The following is a 24,439-nucleotide window of genomic DNA, read 5'->3' on the forward strand; positions in this document are numbered from 1 at the left end:
AATGTAAACACAACTTTTATGTGAATATACACAGAGATACAGATCAGGAAAAACAACACGTGACAATTTAACAAGAAACATTTGTTGCATTAATTTCAGACAATGTGATGCAACTGAACAACATTTAGTCTGCTGAGAAATGTTATGTTACTCAATTAACTAAAACTAAAGTTTATGAAATAAAGCAAGAAAAAAAAGAAAAAATAGCTAAAAAAATTTGCTATAATCTTAAAACAAATAAACAGGATAATAAATGATTCAAAGTTTAAACATTCTGTTAATTTGATACAGTAATTTAATACCAATGTTGTATTAAATGAATTAATCAAATTTCTACTGAAGGGAAACATTAAAAAAATCTCTAAAAGAGGTTTTGTTACCTGATAACTTTGGGGTGTCCCACTGTGGAGCCGCAGCTCAGCTGGATTATGGTCTTGGCTTTCTGGCGTTTAGGGCATAATTCATCTCCTGCTGAATAGTTCACAAAAATCTTCCCACCTGTAGAGGAAGGGAAATCTCTTGAGACTGTCGGGATAAAGTTCTCTAACATCAAAAACACTCCTGTGAGAGAAGAAAACAAGACCTAAAGGCAAACAAATGTCTAATCAGTGATCCTTGCTTACACATTTAACTCTTAGTCTACACTGTTTTCAGTTTATTTTTTATAATAATGGTAGTAAAAAACATTTATATAAAATATCCTTTACACAAACTGACACCAATAAATGTAAAGTATTTGCAATGGTTTGCACACCACTGGACTCCATTTTCTGCGTGTAAACTCGGCCCAGGACTTCGGTTTTTCCTGCTGCTGTGCGGCGGCATACGGCTGCATCTTCAGGACAGCCTGGCAGCCCACCACGGATACCCTGACACAGGTTGATGAAATACCTGAAGCCACAGAAACAAAGATGCCAAATTTTAAAGAGTGAGGAATCATAAGACCACAGCATGAGTTTAGAAATTCTTTTTAAGAAAGGGCTAATGCATCTTATATGAGGCATATGCATTGCTAAATATAAATAGATCTAATAAATAGTGAAAAGTTGGAAAAGCATCAAAAGTGTGTGCAGAACGACTGCAGAGCTCCAGAATCGAACTGTGGATTTACTGCCTTCGATTAAGGAATCAAAACCACACTTACGAATCTCCTTTGTAGCTGAACTTCCACGGCTCAGTGAGGGAGGAAAGTGCTCGGAGGTCAAAGGTCTTATGCTGGCTGACGAGCTTACACTCCATCTTCCTTGGGGTACAAACTGCATTGGTGCGCCACTGGAAAGTGACTGTACAACCTGCTGTCTCTGAGAGCAGCTCTGGAGAACCACTTCCTACAGAATGGTCGCATGTAAACAATATGGAGGACTGATGCTTAGCCGAGGCTGGGAGAGAGAGAGGGAAATAAAAAGAAAAACAAAAGATTTTCAGTTTTGGAAGTGAAGACAACACAGCATTAGGATAAGTATGTTAAACTATCAGGAAGGAGTTAATGCCTTTATTTAGACAGAAGAAGAAGACAACGAGAAGCCCACCCCCATCCTAAGTTGCCCAAAAATGAGCATTTACAGCTTGATAAAAAAATTGTTTTGTTTTCCTCATTCATAACAGGTGAAAGGACTGGGACTTTAGTTTTACCCTTTATAATAAACTGGTTCAGGTGTGTTGTTAAGGGCAGCTCTCCTCTGGCCTCACCTCCAATAATTTCGAGTTTAAACAGGTATCATCAAAGAGGCGACATCCATCTTTTATATACAGTTCTTAGTTTTGTATTTTTTCCCACGTCAACATGAAGCCACAATTGATTATAAGTCATTTCTCTAAAAGTAAACAAACTAAATCTGACTGCTAAAACACATAAAAATGTTTTCGCCATGCATGAAGAAAGAAAGAGTTTAATCTTTTCAGAAGTGCATCTAAGCATTGCTCTAATCAGAAATATTGCACCTATACAAAATTTATCACTACTTTCCTTCATGTGTGTTGCACTGCTGACACAACACAAGATTAGCTATTCTGTAAAACTTTTATCTGTGCTTTGGACCACTGATAGTGACAACTGCAGTTAGAAGTTAAAATAAAAAAATACCAACGTTAAAGTTCATATTTTATAGTAGCCATCATATTTTTTTGTGTGCTTATTTTCTTATTACCCAGCTTTCGTGCTGCCATGTCCCAGCTTATGTCTAAAAGAAACAAACCTCTCACATCAACTCCTCAAAATACTCAGCAACTGAAGGAAGGAAGCTGGACTACCCACAGAGAACACATGCAAACGCAGGGAGAACATGCAGGGAAAACTTCCTTAATTTGTTTCTTCTGATAAATGCTGCTATTTGCAAGCTGCGGTGACCAATAAAAATGCTGTTCAGTCATTTTTCTTAAATAAATACTAATATCATTATTGCGAATTTGTATGACATATTGTGTATATTTTGAGGCTGTGAACAATAAAACGTCATTTTCTTTCAGTTTTTTCTTTTGAAGCATTTTTCCCATTAACATCATACCTTGTTTTTGAGCTAGCTATAAGAGTTTTACTAATTACAGAAGACTTTACCTAGTGCGCAGGGATATCCTCCACCATACTGCATCAGCACAGCCTGCTCTTCGTGTTTGAAGTCCATTGTCATGGCTTTACTGATGCCAAATGATAACCCCAACTTGTCTGAACCAGAAACGTGGCACACTGCACTCTGCTCACAGGCCGGTACTTCCACTGAGCCGCAGACTTTGATGTGATACGTACCCGAGTTCCCGTTTACCTAGACATACACACAGAGCTCTGACCTTCCTATGCTTCTAAACAAAGAATATTTCTGTTACAGTGAAACTTTTGAATCAAATAGACTTCCTTTGGTTAGAAAGTGTTCAGTATATCATCAGCTCACCTGGACTTCCTTGGAGAGGTTTGACAGGTCAAATGTAAACTGGAGCTGAGAGTCAGTAAGCTGGCAGCCGCTGATGTTAGTGGCATCTGAACAGACTATCGGGGTTGCCCACTCAAAGAAATAGACGCAGCCCTGCAGCCTCAGCATTTGCGGAGAGCCCTGTTCAGAGATAGAAAGTAGTTAAAAAATAACCAGGATAAAGAGAACAGGCAAAAAGTAAATACTCTTATTATATAGCTCTGCTGACCAGCTCGAGGCCTCTCCGGCAGGTAAAGACAATGGTTGAAGTGTAGTTCTGTAGAGGGTCCAAAGCACACTTTGTTGAGCTGTTGTAGGTGATGGATACCTCCCTTGTTAATTTGTTGAGCTCTGGACCACGGGTGGTGCGACCAATTTCCTTCAAGAGACAATAATGAAAATTATTATTTTATTAACATTAAGTCCTTGTGATGTCACTGCCTTGGTAAGGCAGATCAAAGCAATTAAACTTTTTTTTTTTTTTTTAAATAGTGTAAAGGACAGCATTTGTCAAAGAACTCACCACAGGTGGTCCGTCATTTGGATCCATGCAGACAGCGGCTCCAGGTGGGCAGTTGACCCCAGGGATGGGGTTTAGAGGCTGGCAGATGTTGACGTAGAAGTCTGGGTTATCCGGGTCAATGTCATCATCTATTCTCAAAGGAGGAACATGCAGACTGTTAAGGACTGACACAGTGCATATTGTTGTACAGGGACTCGTCATTTTAACTCAAAATGATGCAACTCTGCTATATCTATAGGTGTGAGAGGTGAACCTGTGTCTCACTGACCTGTTGCTGTGTAGTATCCGCTGACATGAATCAGAGGAGTCAGGTCTATGAGAGCAGAGCCGTTCTGGACTGAACAAGTTACCTTTTTATTAAAGGAAAAGCAGAAAAGAAAAATCCCTTTTTAGAGCACAAAACTGTACTGCAAGTCATGAGCCATCAAACAATTACAACTTTAGAGTCCAGGAGTTCAACCATGTTTATTTTCTAATGTTACCAAACTTTTAGAGACTACACAAAAGCTTCAGGGACATCTGCTTATCATTGGACATTCCCCGCTCCTTTGATGACTAAGAAGCTGACTTCAGGTGACCTGTCTGCCTCTGTTAACTTAAGTTTGCTTCTCTCTGGGAAATTATGTGCCATATTAGGAAAGAGCACACCCTGTTTTCCAACTGAACTGCAGTATGTCAAAACAGCTTTTCAACATAAAGGAAGCACTGCAACAACAGGCTGTATTGACTGTATGCAGTCTTTCTGTCTAAACAATTTTCTCCCTCATCTGTGCAGTGAACAGTAAGCAGCTGGTTATATCACAGCAAACACAAACACGCTATAATCATTTATGATTTTTCATCAGCTGTGAGGCTGTAGCTCAGGCCGTAGAGCAGGTCGTCTACTAATCTGAAGGTTGGGGTCTGCATGTGTGCAGGTAGTGACACCAAGGTTCATTCTGTTGCATCCATTGGTGTGCTAATTGTTAGCTAGAAAGCACTTAAGGTGCTTGTATGAATGGGTGAATGAGACAAGCGCTTTGAGTACTCATGGGAGCTGGAGTAGTTTTTATACAGCACTTTTCTACTTAATTTACTACAAGGGAAAACACTAACTTTATTTATTTTTAAATCTTATTACAAAAGTACATTCCTTTTCCACCTGTGATGGACTGGTGAGTCTTCTCTCACACAAACATACTTACAGGCTGCTCACAAACCAACGGTGTGTGGAAAGCGAAGAAGTGCGTGCACGTTTCAGTGTTTGAGCCAATCAGCACTGGCTCTGAGGGGGCTGAGCTCATGCTAGCTGGCCTGCACAAACACAAAACATTCAAACAAACAAACAACATTCACTCGTTTATTCTAAATAAATATATTAAAATCACCAAGGTTGCATTAAAAAAGGCGTTTAACAAATCTGTAAATACTTGTAGTGAGTTTACTCTTATTTAAAAGATGAAGCACTACTTCATCAATAAAGCTCTCACACTAGCTTTTCCATCACTACCAGATTCTGAAATAAAGGATTAATTCAAGTTAGTTTTATATTTAGGAAAATTGGAGGAAACAAATGACACACAGTATCACGATGTATACAGGTATGAATTTTCTCTTAAGGGGCACTTTAAATCTCAGTTTGCTATTCCTGAACAACGCAGGTTTGAGAAAATGTGATTCCTGAGAATGCTCTATGCTTGACGTAGTTATAGATGAAAATTAAGATGCAAATGGAGGAAAATGTACCTGCAGATGAAGCTGATGACGGTGCTGTGGGTGAGGCTACGGTTTGCAGGGCATGGACTTCCTTCTTCATAGGTGAGCTCCAGAACATGGTCCTTGTATGAGAGCTTATTGCTCACCTTACCACCACTGACCACATCACTGCCTTCCTTAATGCACACAGCTATAACACATATTCATGGAGATCATTCAGAAAGCTTTAAATGTAAAACACAAAAATATAAATATTCCATAGATCTGTTCTACCAGCTGGAAATCTGCTGAACGCTCAAAGTTTTTTGGGAAATATTTATATTTCTTAGCGAGTGAGTGATCAAATTCAGCTCAGACTCTGGGATTCATTTTTATTATTACTTTTTAATTAATAGTATTTTTTTCAGGACTGCAAATATATCCCATTGTTGAGCATTCGAACCATGACCTTACTGCACTTGTATTGCCACATATTATTCTCTCCCACTGTGTATCTGATGCTGATTAAACATTTCTTAGCATAGCCATCATAAGTTACAAATCCAGACCATTTTTTAACTCTCTGGTAAGCGAGCGGTCAATAATTTGAGAGAACCTGGAAATTCAAGTGTCTGTTTGGGTTTCAGTCGTTGCTTGTGTTGCAGACAAACAGTTATGACGTTCTTGGCGTTTCATAAAGTTTCTGAATATCTATCAAGACTAAACAGTAACCAGATTAAAGTTGAAGGAAGCAATCTCTCCTAACTACAGAGGCACTTTGTTTTCTTTATAAAGTAACTGACTGGTTAAAAGCAGAACCGATTGCCTGAAAGTGACTCCTGTATACACTCTGATTCAATGATGACATAACAGAGACCTCTGATCGTCTCAGTGACTGAAGAGAAATGATCTGCTAGACTTCCATCGACATGATTGCACAACAGAGTCAAATTTATCTGCTGCGCCAAATTGTATAATATTCAACTGAGAGAGGCCCTAGACCAGAGAAATATGTGAAGCAGCATACCAAATAAAAGCTACCACCACTGCTGATTTTTCACAATTCATAGAATTAAAATAATCCAAGTATACTTCTCAACTTGGTAGATCTTTCATTTTTTTGTAATGAGAAATTGGCTAATATAATCCAGAAATGTGGTGCGGCTAAATTAACAACTCGCCGATTGCAGTGACGTACCAGTGTCAGGGCTGCAACCAGTGTTGGCCACAGATCCACAGATGTTCATGCGGAACACCATCTTCTGGTCCTTATGATGGTGCACAGTGTAACCCTCATCCTTCTTCAAGGGGTTCAGGTCAAATAAATGACCTATGGAAGATGTCATGGTTTAGCACTGCGGCTATTTAGAAATAGATATTTAACTTGTGCACATCTTTACACACTCTTAAGAGAATACCAGAGATCAGCAGACATAAAGAGGAATAAAAAGGGAAAGCAGATGCTTTTTGAGAACTTAAATTTAAATGCATATTACCATAACATTCTCCTTTTATTACTCCAGCAGGTATATCAAAATAAACAAAGATGATATGAGGAGAAAGTGTGTGTTTCTGACCTGTAGCAGGGTTGGTGACTCTGCAGTTGTCATGCTGGACACTATTTAGAGGGCAGGCAGCAGCTGTTTTCCACATGAAGGTGTACACACAGTCTTCAATGTCAGAGATCAGAGTAGGCCGAGAGTTCTATGTGGGGCATATAAATACATGTTTTTTATTTTTTTTTAATATTTTAAAATAACTCAAATTTGGACCCTACGGGGGAAAAGCAGTGAGCCTCTTCTACATGGATCCTACATTCCACCTCACGTGTGGTTTAGAAAGCCATTTGATGCTCAACAAACTGTTTACTGCATGTTTTACAGCCTGACTGCCATCAAACATTTTAGCTGACCATCTTTTGAGTACAGTTCTTACCACTTTGTTTTTGTCACACTGGAAGCGGATGATACTGATCCTGTTGCGGCTTCCATTTGAACAAGCCTGGCCGCTGGTGTACTGCAGCATTAGGACATTTCCGTCCCACGTAGGACCAGAATGGACCTGACCCAGACTCCAATATTCATCTCCAACCTTCAGGCATGACGCTGCAGTGGAGGGACACTTCCATGGGTCTGTAGCAAGGAGAAGGATTTTCAGTGGATTTCAAGACATAGAAATTTGGGCCAGAATTATATTTAAACTCTAAACCAGAGGTAGATGTAATGACATTACTGTATCCTTTACACCAACCTTTCTGCTTCACCAGCGACCTACAGACGTTAATGTAATACTGTTTATTCGTGTCCCCAGTGGGAAGTTCCGCCTCCCAGTTCCCAGAGTCCATAGCCAGAGGTGAGAGGTCGTACGAGCGACCCTGATCATCACTGACAAGAGAAAAGGAAAAAAGGAGAAAATTCTGGACTGTGGTCCTTTCTGTAAATGATAATTAAATTCTACTAAGTTACACAAACTACATACACTATAAGAAAAAAAGAAGTCCGTGTGTTGGAGTCAAATTGTTAAATGTTGTCATTGTGTTACTTAAATTTGTAAGTCTTAGTTCAAACTGTAGGATCAAAGATGTTCCTTTGTCACCTCTCCAGCCAGTTTGTTGCTGGGGGAGGCTGAAGTGTTTTATTGTAGGCATCTATGTGAGGGTTCTGTTTGTTGCTTAGTAATCTTCCTGCTTTTATGATCCTTTTGGTGAGCAGGAGGTCACAAACACACACCCCCAAACACAAACACATACACTCTCTCTCACACACACACACACACACACACACACACACCCTTATCTTTTAGAACATAAAATTGGAAGGCAATAATGACACGAGGACGACTTACTTGTAAGAGCAGCTGGTGGTCTTGACTGGGACACAGGCCAGTGCAGTGGGCCAGTTGAACAAATAGGTGCAGTCTGGAGTCTCCCTAATATACTCCGGTTCTCCCTGAAAAAGTGAAGTAGCATTAGACACAATTGCTTAAGAGCTTAGAAGACCTCTGTGTGTTGTGAAAAATAACGGCCCAACATTATGTGTTAAAAAAAAAAAAAAAGGAATCAGAGAGATGTTAATTTTTTTTTTATTTCGTATACATCTTGTTTATATTTTTTATCTATTCAGAGATCAATTCTGCAACTAACAGTAATGTGTGCAGAAGGCAGGCCCTGAAACACAGTGGTCATTTATGTGGAGACAAACCACAGGATGATTCTTTCAACCACAAATCTCCAAGTGCAAAACTGTCACTCAGTCACCAGTCAGTCTTACAGATATCTGATCTGTTGCTCTCTGTTAACAACCCCTTCAAAGCTACATAGGAGGAGCAGAATTTCTGTGTGTGTTAAACTTACAGGATTCCTGTCAGGGTTGCAGGAGAAGTAGATATTGGTAGACCTCTCATAAACTTTATGGCAGATCTCTCCACTGGTGTAGTTCAGGATGATCTGGTCTCCAACATAAGTTAGCACCTGGTTTGCCATTCCTGTGTTCACACGAGCGAAAATTTAAAAACACGAGTACTGTAAAAATGACAGAGTTTCTTATACAGTGTAATGTTTAATCTGTCTTTTCATACCTGCGATCTTATGTTTTCCTCCGGCAACTTGGCAGGAGGAGACAGTTTCACCTTCTGTCTTTTTGTGGGTGCAAACATCTTTTTGGAGTCCGCCGCAAATTGAAAGATAGTAAGTGTACTTGGCAGCATTTAGGAAGTAATCTCTACCCTTCAGAGAGCTCAGATCAAATTCATAGCCACTCTTAGGGTCACGAACTCGACAGTCAGTACCTATGAGGGAAAGTTCGGATAATTTATTGTCCATTTCCATGGTGGATCAAATGCTAAAATGTACAGATTTTGTCTCTATGTTTAACCTTAAGGAACAGTTTCTGTCCACTGTCACAGACGTTTTTACCTTGTGACTTCCTGATAGGGCAGGCCTCGGACGTCCGCCAGATGAAGACATATTCACAACCATCTATACGGTCAAACATGGGAGAGCCCTTGAAGTAATTACAAATGGACACAAATAATCAAAATTTAGATTAAAAGAAATTGCTACTGGAGTTGAACATGCAACATTTAAAAGACAAAAATGAATTTTTATTTGTGATTTGCCTAAAACAGACAAGACCAGAAAAAGCTACAAAAGGTATTCAGAGATTAATTCGGTACACATCTCAAACAAATAAAATGAAGGTATGCCTCTATCATGAAATCCATTTGCAAATACCTCAAGGGGAACTTATTTTATGTATTTTTGGTAACAAAGTAACCATAAAATGTAGCTTTCAGTTAGTGAGTTAAAGTCTAACAGTGCTACTGAAGAAAGCACTAAAATAAACAGTACACGTTTTCTCACTTAGCCTCTATCGCAGTTAGAAACTAGAAAATAAACATCACATTTTTCCTACCAAATCTGATCCACACAACTAAAACATTTATATTATAATAATATCAAATAGTCATCTTGTGAACATTATGACTGGGTTAGTTCAAGAGTCTAAAAACACTCACCGGGTTTTCATCACACTGAAAGATGATGCGAGTTGAGTACTGGGACGAAGACCCGCATTTGTCTCCATTCTGGTACACCACGCTGATGGAGCCATCTTCTGCTGCCTGTGGGCTGGACTGGATGTATCCCAGGTTGTATCCTTTGCCATCAATGACAACGCAGGATCCCAAAAAGCCCACTGCAGACAATACAAAATGTTATACTCTAACTATTTGCCTGCATTTTTCCAGTAATATCCCGTGCCATCCTTACAGTCTAGCATTTAGGAAAATGCCTTTCCAAAAAACAAAAACAAAAAAAAGTCATTCATATTTTTTATTTAGCTTTGATGACAACATGCATTTGCTATGAGATCATTTTTATAAACATCACAACATTTATTTACATCCAGAACTGAATTAAATGTTAAGAACTTGTATTGATGATGGAAAAGTCAGACAGCTGCATAAAGCTTTTTCCATTTGTGGAAAAACTTGGTCATTGACTTTGTAAGTAGAAGTGCTCTCTGAATGTTAAACATAGCTGTGATTTCAAATGTTGATTTCTATTAATTATTTGGTTTTTTTTTTTTTGGTTTTTTTAAATTGGACCGCATCAGTTCCTCAGATTCCATTTCCCCACTTTGGTTACAGATTTTCATAAATGCATTGCACAGTTTCTAAACGAGTTTCTGTAGTTTCATATTCTTCGTTTTTTCTTTGCTTGATGCAGGCCAATAATTTGACCCTTGTGAAACGGAGAAAAATCTCTTCTACGCCCACAGAATGGCAACGTGGTTGTTTACAAAGAGAGAAGCTACTCACTGCATCAGTCAGGGTTCATTAACCCGTTCCACTCAAAGCAATATTAATCACCGATCTCCAATGGAAGACTCTTCTTATTCTCTGCTCTGCTTATTTACACCAAGTAAATGAAGTAAGACTATCAAAAAACATATGTCAGACTTAACTGGGTGTATTTTATAACAATAAATTGTAAATGAAGGCAAATCAGTTAACCAGCAACCTGTACAGTTTAAATGTGGTATCAGACTAGGTTAACAGTTCATCTGCATATTTTAATACAACTTCTGGAGGCTTACTGCTGATTTTTCGCTGTTTAAAACAAATGGCTGTGGAAGGAGCAGATACAAAGTTTGCTTGTCTTCTTCACATTGGAGTTTGCTGATCAGGGGCTTTGGTAAAAGTAAAAGTTTAAATGGTGGTCACCAGAACAGCAGCTTTTTTGGGCGCTAGAAACACGTGTTCTTTAACTCTACCTGCGCTCATCTTCTCAGCACTGGCTCAGTCTCTTTGCAGTGTGTAAACAGACTCTGGTTTCACATTAAACTGTGCCAACGTCATAATCTCCGCTGCTGTTGTTGGTGTTTCTGTTTAAAACTGCACCCTGTGTGGGCTTAATGTTGTCAGAATTTTTATTCACTAGCTGCTCTAAACATGTTTGCATTGCACGTCTGCTTTAGTCGCAAATGTGGGTGAAACGCTCACATTAGCATTTCCATGGTGACAATGGCGAGCTACGGAGCCGTGCCTCAAACAAAGCATCGAAGACTTCGTATTGAGAATTTTTTATAAACAAATTATTCAAAAATAATCAATGAATAGTTGCAGCCCTAGTTGTGTCAAATCCTCGTCAACGTCAAATCCTCTTATGTCTATCTAAACCTGTTAATTTCTCACCTGGACACTCATCTACACGTGGGAGGGGTTTGCAGACGTTGATATAAAACCTCCTTGATGTGCCTGAATCTGTGTTTATGGGATTCCACGGGTAGTCATCTTCATCCCGGATCAGGTGACTCAGGTCATACTCATTACCATGCAAATCTAGAAGTGAAAAAAATAAATCAGATTTATTCATTAATTAATGAAGACATGTTCAAGTTAGTAAACTTTTTTGTAATCTAACAAATTCTAAAAAAAAGGGACACCTGAAAAAAAAGAAGCCATGATAATTTGTGTGTGTGTGTGCCCAAACCTGTGATCCTGCAATCAACTGGAGCAGGCATGCAGGCCAAAGCGGTGGAGAACTCAAAGAGGACGTCATGGACCACATGCTTAGGGGAAGTACTCATGTCCTCTCGCACCAGTTTTAAGGATCCAGGGTAAGACTTTGGATCACACACAAAATTAATCCGGAAGGTGTCCCGAGTTGCTGATGAAAAAGCAAAAAAAAAAAATTAAAAAAAAATAAAAAAAATGGAGGAAAGTCACAAAAAGTGCACCACTGTAACGTAAAAATAGCATCAGTGTTTTTGTTTATAACCATAGTGTTGTTTGATCAAAATACAAAATGAATGGACACTTGGCCATGTCCATCATCAGATCTCACTGTGTGACACATTTCAAGATCCAGCGTGAACTGCTTTATTCTGTACATTTTCTATTGTGCTTTTGCTACCTGTTGGAACGTCAACAGGTCCCCTGTATGTTAGTTGGAGGATGCCGTCAGTTGAATACTGGAGGGTCTTCTCCTCCCCCACAGGGCTGATGGGGTGCTCGTTCTCCAGCTCACAGCCGGCCATTCCCTGACCACATTCAGCTACATCTGAGCAGATGTTTACCTGCAGGTAGGTGGGATACCACTTTGAGTTTGTGTGCTTTATGCGATATTTCATACCATATAATAAGTAAACATCTTAACGACAAAGTCTGTGAATACACAATCGAATGATGTAGTCCAGCATCACACATCCAATTCAAAAACTAAAAAGAATACAAAACAACAACAGGTAAATCAGCAGTATAAAGACAATATTTTGGATCATTTTAGTCACTTGCCTGCCAAAGCTTATAAATGTTGGTGTTTACGTTTTATAGTTTTAATGTTTTTTTGTTTGTTTTTTTATAGGTTATATTTTTATTTAAAATGTTAAATTCAATTTTATTTATATAGCACCAAATCATTTTATATTGTAAAGGCCCTGCAATAATACAGAAAAACCCCCAACAGTTAGACAACCTCTAATGAGCAAGCACTTTGGCGACAGAGAGAAAGAAAACGTCCCTTTCAACAGGAAGAAACCTCTGCAGAGGTTAAAAAATTAAAAGAAGAAGAAAAAAGTGCTAGTTACACCCAAAGTTAAATGATGTGCAATCATTTTAAAGCTGAAACTGTTCTTTCATCAGTCTGCATTCATAAGGTTTATCCGTTAATATAATTCATTACCCTTTTTAGTAGCATTTAAAAGAAAAACATTATTTTAAAAAATGTGAAAGTATGAAACAAACTAAATAAGGACAATAAACATTTTTCATCTTATTCTGAAGTTTCATGAACTACAATCAGAAAGCTTCATCTGCCATGTTTTAGTGCTACGTAATGCGCTATATAGCTCTAATCGTTACCCTACACGGCTGGCAATTAAATTCCCTCCTCACAATGCTTTATTTGATTAGAATTTAATACAACCATTTGGAAAATATCACTTGAAATGCAAAAATGTAATGTTTTCCATAGCACTGCGACACTTCTATGCAACACTTGAGAGCTATAATTTGCAGAAATTATGTATGCTGGCAGAATATTGTTGAAGTGTCTTACCAGGAATTTCTTGCCATTCCCACTTGTATTGTATCCGGTCTTGGAAGCCAAGGGCGTTAGGTTGTACTCAAAGCCAGTGTTGGGGTCCACCACAGCACATGTCTGATATGCCAAAAAAAAAAAAAACAACCCAAAAACCCCACACAGATTACAACCATTTCAAGTATTTTGTTAAGTTTACCACAGTGTATCAATTACAATTAAGTCAAATTAAGACTTAAGATCCATGCAAGTACACTTACATTGTTTGTGATGGTTCTGATGGCACAGGCTGCATTGGTCTCCCACATAAAGGTGGCAGTGCAGTTCTGGTACATCAGGAATCGCGGTCCCTTAACCTGAATAGTGCGGAGTGCAAACATTGTTACACTCAAACCACCACTGTAGACAGCCAACAAGCCATTCTCTTCTCAAAACTGCATTTACTCACGAGAGTCCCTCTGGAGCAGACCAGGTGAATGCGCGTTGTATACGAGAGTTTCTGACCGTCCGAATCACAGGCAGAGCCATCTGTGAACTCCAGCATAAGGCGGTCCCGTGCTTCGATGATCGGCCCTCGCTTTGAAATGCCCATGTTACTGACTGACACCTCCTCCTCTACAGAGCCCTGAGGGGAGGCAGGAGGGAAGAGGTGAATAATTGAGTATCAGACACCAGTTACACTCTGCAGTTACTTTGAGATTCTTATTCAAATGTTCACCCTGAGCATGTTATTATAAAATGGGTGGAAGCAATATTAAAAAATAAAAAAAGAGCAGCAACAACACAGAAAAAACATTTGCCGAATGACTTTGTTTACAAAAATATAGCAAATCATATTTTGTGTCACTTTCTTCTGGGTTATTAAATGTTTGGTACGCCTATATTCATGTCCAGATCTTTCCATCTCTAAAGGCACACTAGACTAATCAATAAATATTAACATATTAAAAATAGTGTAGCAAAATAAGTATTATCGTTTCTGTCAACTGTAATATAAATTATATGATGGAAAAAGAGGAATTTGTTGTTGCCAGCTCTGTTGTCAGAGTTGACTGTAACTGTCAATTACACATGTAGGGATGGTAGTTAGAGACAAAGCCAGACAAATTTAAAGTTCAAATCAGTCCACTCTGCAAACTGCTTCTTGGTTGAATTCCTTTAACCAGTGGTAAAGTCATACCTCTCACTGTTCTCTTTGCAAATACAGATAGTTCTTTTTTCATGAGCAATACATTAGTAAATCTGGCCCATAGTGGTATAGTCACAATTCTCTAAAACCAGCAAGAAAAATTAACACAATCAATCATAAACCCGAAGTGGATTTGCAACAAGGCCCCCTTTCAAGTCAGTTTCACAGTCCTTCTGGTCAGGCTATATATACACAAGATTTCAATGCAATGAGAAAAGATTCAAAGTCAAATTTGCCTCAAGACCTTTGAAAAACGCATCCCATCCAGGCCTCGACTACCCAATCAGAGTTGGCAAAGGGGTGTATGGCTGGACTCACTGGTGTCCAGATTCTGATTTTGACAAGGTGTTTTGAGGATGATACTCAAGCTATGCTTTGTGTTACTGCAGTTCACCGTCTGGTCTCCACCAGGGAAAGTTTGGTATTCACCAGAAGACTGACATGAGCTGTGTGTTCTTCCTCAGTAATGTCGCATCTCTCTGATTCAGTGGAGGTGTTTAATGTTACAGACCTGTTTGGTTACATATTTCATCTCGCAGATGGATGCATCGCGGTCGCAGCCATGTACAGGGCTGATGGGGCGGCATACGTTGATGTAATACTTCTTCAGATTATTGCTGTCGGATAAGTCCATCACCTGCCAGTTGGAGGTGGTGTGTGACAGGCTGAAATTGAAGAAGAAAAGCTTGACGAGGAGGACAGCAGATTGGCAACAATTCAGTGCTGGACTGGATGTACTTATTTTCATGGCCTTGGATTTAGACACTGGTAAAGCAGTTGCTGCACAATGCTTTTTAAAAGCATTACCTGGATAAGTCATACTGTTCCAGTGTGTCTGGATCGGTCACCAAACACTCATGGGGTCTTTCAGGGCACGCGTAGGAGGTATACCAGCGGAAGTTGTACGTGTACTTGTCTTCTATCTGAACGAAGATTTTAACAAACAGATGTTTATATACAAATCATACAGGAGACACAAAATACATCAAACACTGTTTAAACAATCTGACAAAGAGGTAGGGAGGATTTTACCTGGAATTCTGGGTTTCCTGGTCCAATTTGTGGGTCACAGAGGAAAGAGATGAGCGTCGATCTGGGAGTGTGCTCTTCGTTGTTGTATGGGGTGCCGTTACTGTAGTTCAGCTGAATCAGCCCATCGTAGTACGACAGGCGGGAGTTCTGTTCCCCAAGACTCCAAAAACTAAAGAAAAAATATGCTGTAATTTATTCATGTTTCTTCATTGCTGAGTGTATTTAAATCACTCGGTTTCAGGATCTTTAATTTAATAATGAGTGTGTTATTCAATATTGACCTAAACTTTTTACACACAATGTTGTGTGTTGGGATGTAAAATGACCAGTATAATGTACAAAATGCAGATTGATAGAAGGAATGCTTAACTTAGGCTTCCAAAAAAATATAGATCCTAAACTAAATACATTGTTGCACAACGCGTGACGCTCATTTATCCCTCTTCTTTCCACTACACCTTCAATACAGCAGGAATTTGCAGTGCAATCAGATGGAGGCAGATTATTATTGAATTCTTGATCCAATTGGTATTAAAATTAGCAAACTAAGGTAACACAGCAAAAGCACACTACGAATACTTCAGGGATAATTTACATTGATTTCTCAGATTTGTGAGAAAATTCACGTCACTTCATTTTTTTAAGCACGGTTGTTTTTAAAAGTGCTTAAAAGTGGAGTGAAAGTTGAGAAAGTGGGGCAGAACAGAATAAAGAAGTGCGATTCTTCTTGCATGTTTGTAGCCTGTAGTCTTACTTCTTTTCCACCTGGCATGCGCCGGCCTTCTCAGGACACGACGAAACACTGACTGGACCACAGACGTTGATGTAATACTGATAGATGCCTTTAGTCAGGTTGTAAAAACCACCATGAGGCTTGGAGAGAGGCGACAAGTCGAAAGAGAAGCCTGTGGAGAAGCTAAGGTTAGTTAGAGGTTAACAAGAGGATTTAAAGTAAAGAGACAAGAAAAAGGCAACCACAGGTTTTTTTTCTTCCTGGTTTGCCATCATGAAAGTAACATGTGAGAGGGCACACGTGTAACCTACCATGATACAGGTGTTACATTCTCCACTAGGTGGCAGTATCGAGCAAGAGTAGTGAAACCATGGTGGTATCAGATAACTTTTTATTAATTAACTTTTTCAAGATTATTATTTTGTCATTCCTGGCGTGTGCACACACATGCACAGACAGATGCACACAGCTGGAATTAATTGCTAAGAAAACATAATTCATTTTGGATTTGGAAGTATCAATTTTTAAAACGATCACATATTAAATGGAGCAAGATCCACTTTTCTATCCCCTTTTTGTATTTATATATACAGTGGGGCAAAAAAGTATTTAGTCAGCCACCGATTGTGCAAGTTCCCCCACCTAAAATGATGACAGAGGTCAGTAATTTGCACCAGAGGTACACTTCAACTGTGAGAGACAGAATGTGAAAAAAAAAATCCATGAATCCACATGGTAGGATTTGTAAAGAATTTATTCGTAAATCAGGGTGGAAAATAAGTATTTGGTCAATAACAAAAATACAACTCAATACTTTGTAACATAACCTTTGTTGGCAATAACAGAGGTCAAACGTTTACTATAGGTCTTTACCAGGTTTGCACACACAGTAGCTGGTATTTTGGCCCATTCCTCCATGCAGATCTTCTCGAGAGCAGTGATGTTTTGGGGCTGTCGCCGAGCAACACGGACTTTCAACTCCCTCCACAGATTTTCTATGGGGTTGAGGTCTGGAGACTGGCTAGGCCACTCCAGGACTTTCAAATGCTTCTTACGGAGCCACTCCTTTGTTGCCCGGGCGGTGTGTTTTGGATTATTGTCATGTTGGAAGACCCAGCCTCGTTTCATCTTCAAAGTTCTCACTGATGGAAGGAGGTTTTGGCTCGAAATCTCACGATACATGGCCCCATTCATTCTGTCCTTAACACGGATCAGTCGTCCTGTCCCCTTGGCAGAAAAACAGCCCCATAGCATGATGTTTCCACCACCATGGTTCACAGTAGGTATGGTGTTCTTGGGATGCAACTCAGTATTCTTCTTCCTCCAAACACGACGAGTTGAGTTTATACCAAAAAGTTCTACTTTGGTTTCATCTGACCACATGACATTCTCCCAATCCTCTGCTGTATCATCCATGTGCTCTCTGGCAAACTTCAGACGGGCCTGGACATGCACTGGCTTCAGCAGCGGAACACGTCTGGCACTGCGGGATTTGATTCCCTGCCGTTGTAGTGTGTTACTGATGGTGACCTTTGTTACTTTGGTCCCAGCTCTCTGCAGGTCATTCACCAGGTCCCCCCGTGTGGTTCTGGGATCTTTGCTCACCGTTCTCATGATCATTTTGACCCCACGGGATGAGATCTTGCGTGGAGCCCCAGATCGAGGGAGATTATCAGTGGTCTTGTATGTCTTCCATTTTCTGATGATTGCTCCCACAGTTGATTTTTTCACACCAAGCTGCTTGCCTATTGTAGATTCACTCTTCCCAGTCTGGTGCAGGTCTACAATACTTTTCCTGGTGTCCTTCGAAAGCTCTTTGGTCTTGGCCATGGCGGAGTTTGGAGTCTGACTGTTTGAGGCTGTGGACAGGTGTCTTTTATACAGATGATGAGTTCAAACAGGTGCCATTCATACAGGTAACGAGTGGGGGACAGAAAAGCTTCTTACAGAAGACGTTACAGGTCTGTGAGAGCCAGAGATTTTCCTTGTTTGAGGTGACCAAATACTTATTTTCCACCCTGATTTACGAATAAATTCTTTACAAATCCTACCATGTGGATTCATGGATTTTTTTTTCACATTCTGTCTCTCACAGTTGAAGTGTACCTCTGGTGCAAATTACTGACCTCTGTCATCATTTTAAGTGGGGGAACTTGCACAATCGGTGGCTGACTAAATACTTTTTTGCCCCACTGTATCAGAAGACAACAGGTGTTTTCTTTATTTTCTTTTATAACAGTTCATTTAAACTGCATAAAAACTACAAGATATGCAATGAGCTCTAAACTGAATTGTCTGGAAGATGATGAAAAAAAAAACAGATTTTAAAAAAAAAAAAAAAAAAAAAAAAAAAAAAATTGTAAATCAAGAAATACTTAAAACTTTGAATTGTGATTTTTTTGCCTGTCCTTCATTTCTTCCACATGTAAAGTATATTTGACAGCAAAGCACAATCAGCTGTATTTGACACAGACTGTCAGATTGTGTTGAGAATGTTGACGCTGGCAGACAAATACAGAGTAGGTGCGCCCCACTGAAGGCAACAGTGTTAATTAGAGCTAAAATCAGTAGTCAGTTAATCTCAATTCACTGCTGTTAAATTTAAACTTAACTGAATTCAGTGCGAGACATTAACGTCAGCATTAAGTCATCTTATCGACTGACAGAGGTTTACCCCGACTTTTACAAACAGCAGTGTTTTTCAAATACAACACTATGTTCTCCTGCTTGGAAAGGACAACTGGGTGAAACAAATGTGATCAATGCATTCACTGTCTACTGAGGTAAAGCAGACTAGCCCAGAGTTGCTTTGCAAATCTTTAAAGAGCTTTACTGTGTGAATCAGTGAAGAAAATTACAACTTAGTCTGCAGTCAGTTAGTGTTTATTATAATCTGTAACTCTACAGAGATGTTGACAGTCAACTGATTTATGGGTCTGATTTTTGCACTTTTACAAATGTGTTTCTGTTTGTTATCATTTTTTAAATTCAATATAAGTGCGGGATTAATTGTACCATTTTCTAGCAGTTCACAGCCAAAACAAACTATATCATGACTGTAGCCAGTGGAAATAAATTTTAAGAGCTCAGAAAGATATACGATCAGATTTCCAAGTGAGACGTGAAGGATCATGATTACCCTCTTTTATCTTTCAAGGAAAAACTTACACAGAAACGTATTTATGGATTTGTGGCTGAGAAATACCATTTTCTCCTTCCTAAAAGCCTCTATTAACCCTGTTGCTACCTTGTTTTCTTCCATCCCTTTTCTTGCTCAAATTAAAAACGAATGAGGAAAAGCCCACACATATTTTATAGTTGTCTGAGCGTGTCATACCAGCTTGAGGGTCCTCCACCTTGCAGTTGTCTCCCTGCGTCTTCGAGAGGACGCAGGCGGCGGCTGTGTACCACTCCAACTCATAAATACACTCATCAGATGAGACGCCAAGAAGGACAGGAGCACTATCGAGATCTCCTGCAGGAGTACAGGAAAAAGAAACGCAAAAGAGTCAAAAGTAGCAGAAACATAACTAAGAAAACAGAGGAGAAGAGGGTTTAAAAAAAAAAACCTGGTTTGCACTTGAGAGTCAGGATAGTTTTGATCCTTGTCTTGTTTTGGGTGCAAAAACTTCCATCAGTATACACCAGCCTGATGTCGTTTCCAGTTTTGGTTTTCTGGGGAGAAGAGAGGAAGCTTCCCAGGCTGATAGTTCTGTTATTCTTATCTGAATAAGAGACAATACATAAAGCACAATGGTCATATTCACTGCAAGAAAAATACGGTTTGTCTCATACTTATTGGGGGAAGTATGCATGAGGACCAAAATACTATAACTTGTCAACAAATCTATTAAAGTACTCAGATTCAACCAGATTAATCTTTAAGAACGCCCTCCTTGTGGACATTCTTACCCACGGCACACATGGCGGCATCCACTGGACAACCAGCTGCCCTTCCTGTAGGGATGACTTTGTGGCAAACATTCAGGTAGTAACGCGAGTCTGCCTTTGACGATTTATCATCCACCACCTCCCAGTTCTCACTGCCCTCTGACTCTGAATCAAGAAAGAAAAAACAAACATACAAAAAAAAAAAAAAGTTGTTTTTTCCCCCTAATTTTTCAGTCACACCTGAAAGCATGGTACTGAACAGGTGCTACGATGAGAAGCTATGAGCACAACCAAGTGAATTAACAGTAATTATAATAAAAGCAACAGGGAAAACAGAGTAATATAATTTTAATTAGAACCACATAGTAAATTATTGTGTGTAAACCTAAAGAGACAAAACACGCTAGATCGACAGTTTTCAAAGTGAAATACAGAAATTCTTTATGCTGAGTAAATAAACTTAAGCATATGGTATTTGTAGTTAGCTACATAAATACATGTATATACCTATGTACCCCATTTCCTCCTTAACAGGTCGGCCAATCTGAACCAAACTTAATACCAACATCACTGCACGACAACGACATGAAAAATTATAATAAATCCCAATACTTTTAATTTTCCAAGATATATTATGTCATTTCATCATCATCATCATCATCATCCCGTGTCACTCATATGTAACCTAACAGTCACCAAAAGTTGCACCAGGGAAGAAATTGTGCTCAAGTCACCGCTAAACACTAAATTAAGAATTTAAAAAGGCACCACCTGCCAAAAACTAGGCTTTTGGTGGAAAAGCAAAACCATTAGTGGAAGAGAAATTTAACTGATCTGTTAAAACTCACCTGGGTATCTTGTGAGGGGTGAAAGGTCATAACGCTTGTTGCCATCTGTGACCCGACATAACAGATCCTCCTTCTCTTTGACGCAGGCAAACGCCGTATCCCAGTTAAAATAATAAGTGCAGTCGGTTTCCCCAGCAAACACTGGATTCCCTCGCCCGCCGTGGGCTGCAAGAATTAAAGGCAAATAATATAGAAGTAGTTAATAAAGACTGAACTTCACCTGAAACTCCATATTTATACATTAAAGGAACAATGTGCAAATTATACAAGGTGAGCCTTACAATCATTTCTTATTTATTTAAATGGAAATTGTGCATTTATTTTATGAATGTGAATTTTATTAGAGTTGTCTTAGAGATCAACTCCAACGATGCTCATGAAAACTAAATATTATTTCGATTTCCCTTTTTGGAGTTTGACCTCCTATTTGCCTTGTCTGTGCAATTTGCTTTGTTTTACAAGGCAGAACACCGTGTAACTCTTTTACTATACAGATGTGTCCGCTCCGTTTTTTATTCTACTGCCAGGTGGTGCCAAGAATTTCAGCATCTGTGAGAAAGCAGAAACAAGTTGACTCACAAGCAGTCTTGTTGCACTGAAAGTTGATGATGGTCATTCTCTCAAAGCCAGAGGAGCATTTGAGGCCATCTGGATAGATCAGAGTCAGATCTCCATCTGAATAACTGAAGAGGAGGAAAAACAATGGAAAGGGGAAGTAAGGGGGTTGGAAAAGCAAGATTTGCTCTACAGTTCCATGCTCATGGATCAATGTCAGGATATCATTTTGACAATTTACACATCTCAACAAGCAAGTTTATTAAATCAAATTAGAAAACTTATTTTCAAAACCATTTACAACTTTAATAATAAAACCATCTTTGATCCTTTTGTATTTCGTGATTCTCTGACGAATAGTGATCACGGCCAGTGGACTATTCCACACCCATACTCCTATACACACACTTCACAAACACACAGAAATTACCGTAATGTCTGGTTCTGATATTGTCCAGCCACAATCTTCCTTCCTTCGCCATTCTTCACCTGGCAGGATGATATGAACGGCCCGTCACCACATTCCTGAGTGGGAACCCTACCACATATGTTCAGGTAGTAGATGTAGCTGTCAGGTGTGCCACTGGGCCCAGACTGTGTATAGTATGGATGATCCGAAGCTACAAACACAAGAAAGCATTTGAAAGTTTCAGTCAACATGTTACTGATTTTTATCTTACTGCACATTACCTATTAGGAATATCAACAGAACCAATAACTACTTTTCAATATCAAAATTCTGACAACATGATAACTACACATATATGTATGTGTATAATGTTTGTTTATACATATATAATACATATAGCTAGATGATAGTTAGCTTAGCTAAGGCTGGAGGCAGCTCTTCTAAAACTCTTATTAAACTGTACAAACTGTTGCTTAATATGTGGAAGATCAAAACAGGACATAATGTAAGAATTTGCAAACACCTGGTATATGTGTTTTGTTTTGTTTTTAAATAACCGTCGAATAAAACCTATGTTTGAATTTCCTGGACCCTGAAAATGTTGAAGAATATCAAAGCCTCTTAAGGTTTTTCCACTTTTTCTATTAAGCTAAAAATGAAGGAAGCATACTGGCTGCATCTCAGCACAGCGCTCAAAAAAGAAAAGAATGCATTCAAAACTCATCAGATCTCACTCCAGTGACCTGCTGGAGGTCATTTTGTAAGGCTCTAGTAGAGCTCATCCTGTTCTACCCTTGCACAAAGGAGCAGATACTCATCCTGCTGATCGGTTAAGGACTTTCTATGGCTTTGTCCAGCTCTCCTGGAGTAACTGTCTATATCCTGGAATCTCTATTATGCTCTTGAAACTGTGCTGGGAAACACAATAAACCTAGTGGCAATGGTACATATTGATGTGCCATCATTGAGGAGGCTGAACTAGTGAAAAAACAGTCAGAAAAGATGAGGGGAGAAAAATGTCAGTGGGCTCCACCTATAGAACCATTCCTGTTTTGGGGGTTGTCACCGTATTGCCCCCAGCACACCTATTCTTAATTTCATGACATCAAATATGATTAGCAACCCCCTCTGCTACTTATTTGAGTAGGTCAATATTCCAGACATTTAATAGGCTTCCTTTAATTTTTTGAGCAGTGTACAAAAGAAAATGTGATGCCTTTTTATCTTATCCATAAAAAAAAAAAGGGGGGGAAGAAAATCACTGATGGCCATTGATTTGAAATAAGCAGTTTGTCAATTTAAAGAACAAGAAAAATGTTTATACAGTCACACCAAAAAATGAAGCAGGCCGAGATCTGAAAACAAATATGAGAAAAACATCTTTTTCCTTAAGTTTTTCACTTGAAACTATCCTTTTGTCCCGAACTGCAGACTGCATCGTGGCACACAGACTTCAAATGGACTGTGGCAGTGAGTGGAAAAACCTTTCACATTTCTAACAAAACCAGGAGGTTCATACACCATTTAGTCATAAAGTCACTTCCTCTAAATGGGCCTAAAAAAAGCAGCAACATGAGACAGTTAAATATGTAAAACAAGTTTTGTGTAACTGCCAAAAAACTAAATACAATGTTTGAGCTTTATTTTGCTTTTACACTACACTTCTTCAATTTAATTCAGTTTTATTTATATAAACAACAGCTGCCTTAAGGCAACTGACAGTTTTGTTTTTACTAGCATCCTTTTGATAGTTACAACCTTATTTTTCTAATTGTAGAAACCAGTTTGAGGAACAAGGATGTATTTGTCACATGGCAGCATTTGTAAAGCTAATAACTCGTCATGTTAACCTGACATCAGCTGAGTGTGGTTTACTACTACTTTATTTGCATTTGATTTTAATAGTTCCCCCATTGACATTTCATTCTTCATACAACTATAAGGAATAACTTATAAAAGGTTGTTTAAGCTGTTTAAGATGTTTTAGAGGAACAAAAACTTACAGGCTAAAGTGAGAGGAGTTAGGTCTATGGAGATGTCATGCTGTTCGCTGGTCAGTTTGCAGGTATGGCTCTCCAGATAGTCTCTGTGACAAGCGTATTCAGTGACCCACTCCACCTCGTAATGGCAGTTTGGCTTAGCTATCATCGTAGGAGGGCTGCTCTGTGAATGTGAAAATTAAGTAAAGTTAGGGGTTATGGTTCATTCTGCTAGCTGTGCAAAAAAACAAAAACAAAACACCCCCCCTCCCAAAAAAACAACAACAATAATAACAATGATAACAATGAGTATGAATACATTTTAAGCAGTGAAACAAACAATTCATCATGAAGACTGTAGCGTAACCTACCAAATGCCTGCTTGATGGGCATCTGAAGGTGATGTTGACTGCTGGTTTGCTTGATCCACAGATTGCTGGAGGATTTGAGTCGTCACTTAAAGAATACTGCAAACTCAAGCTGGAGAGGAAAAAGTGCAAGAAGTATGAAAAACTACTAAGAAAAGGTCTTCTTTTCATGTTTATTTTTTCATATAACCAGTCGGTGCTGACTTAACCTGTGTTCAAACTTACCAAAGGTTATGTCAACACATACATGTATTTAAAAACATGACTATAGCACATCTGCACATTCTTGACCTT

At 39.0% G+C, this 24,439-nt stretch overlaps 1 protein-coding gene across 2 annotated transcripts in view; it reads right to left on the reverse strand.

Annotated features, from left to right (window-relative positions):
* Nucleotides 1–24,439, reverse strand: part of igf2r (insulin-like growth factor 2 receptor) — a 47,760-nt gene that overhangs the window by 6,652 nt on the left and 16,669 nt on the right. For both annotated transcript variants that reach the window (XM_085381428.1, XM_085381427.1), the window contains exons 7-43: nt 24,149–24,257; nt 23,802–23,961; nt 21,820–22,009; nt 21,414–21,517; nt 20,835–20,999; nt 20,008–20,151; nt 19,665–19,820; nt 19,433–19,570; nt 16,117–16,267; nt 15,363–15,531; nt 15,138–15,253; nt 14,842–14,995; nt 13,590–13,766; nt 13,402–13,497; nt 13,160–13,261; nt 12,017–12,179; nt 11,594–11,770; nt 11,296–11,442; nt 9,616–9,794; nt 9,014–9,101; nt 8,677–8,886; nt 8,453–8,583; nt 7,945–8,048; nt 7,351–7,484; nt 7,036–7,232; nt 6,678–6,804; nt 6,299–6,430; nt 5,152–5,311; nt 4,611–4,719; nt 3,695–3,776; nt 3,427–3,554; nt 3,133–3,282; nt 2,886–3,044; nt 2,555–2,759; nt 1,145–1,379; nt 755–891; nt 381–498 (exon numbers count right to left, since the gene is read on the reverse strand). In XM_085381428.1, the coding sequence (XP_085237554.1) occupies nt 381–498; nt 755–891; nt 1,145–1,379; nt 2,555–2,759; nt 2,886–3,044; nt 3,133–3,282; nt 3,427–3,554; nt 3,695–3,776; nt 4,611–4,719; nt 5,152–5,311; nt 6,299–6,430; nt 6,678–6,804; nt 7,036–7,232; nt 7,351–7,484; nt 7,945–8,048; nt 8,453–8,583; nt 8,677–8,886; nt 9,014–9,101; nt 9,616–9,794; nt 11,296–11,442; nt 11,594–11,770; nt 12,017–12,179; nt 13,160–13,261; nt 13,402–13,497; nt 13,590–13,766; nt 14,842–14,995; nt 15,138–15,253; nt 15,363–15,531; nt 16,117–16,267; nt 19,433–19,570; nt 19,665–19,820; nt 20,008–20,151; nt 20,835–20,999; nt 21,414–21,517; nt 21,820–22,009; nt 23,802–23,961; nt 24,149–24,257 (5,403 nt within the window). The remainder of the gene's footprint in view (nt 1–380; nt 499–754; nt 892–1,144; nt 1,380–2,554; nt 2,760–2,885; nt 3,045–3,132; nt 3,283–3,426; nt 3,555–3,694; nt 3,777–4,610; nt 4,720–5,151; nt 5,312–6,298; nt 6,431–6,677; nt 6,805–7,035; nt 7,233–7,350; nt 7,485–7,944; nt 8,049–8,452; nt 8,584–8,676; nt 8,887–9,013; nt 9,102–9,615; nt 9,795–11,295; nt 11,443–11,593; nt 11,771–12,016; nt 12,180–13,159; nt 13,262–13,401; nt 13,498–13,589; nt 13,767–14,841; nt 14,996–15,137; nt 15,254–15,362; nt 15,532–16,116; nt 16,268–19,432; nt 19,571–19,664; nt 19,821–20,007; nt 20,152–20,834; nt 21,000–21,413; nt 21,518–21,819; nt 22,010–23,801; nt 23,962–24,148; nt 24,258–24,439) is intronic.

This window comes from Rhamphochromis longiceps, linkage group LG15 (genome assembly GCF_057381845.1).
Source record: "Rhamphochromis longiceps isolate RC_006_pf linkage group LG15, R_longiceps_female_GT1.1, whole genome shotgun sequence".
In the NCBI taxonomy this organism is placed as follows: Eukaryota; Metazoa; Chordata; class Actinopteri; order Cichliformes; family Cichlidae; genus Rhamphochromis; species Rhamphochromis longiceps.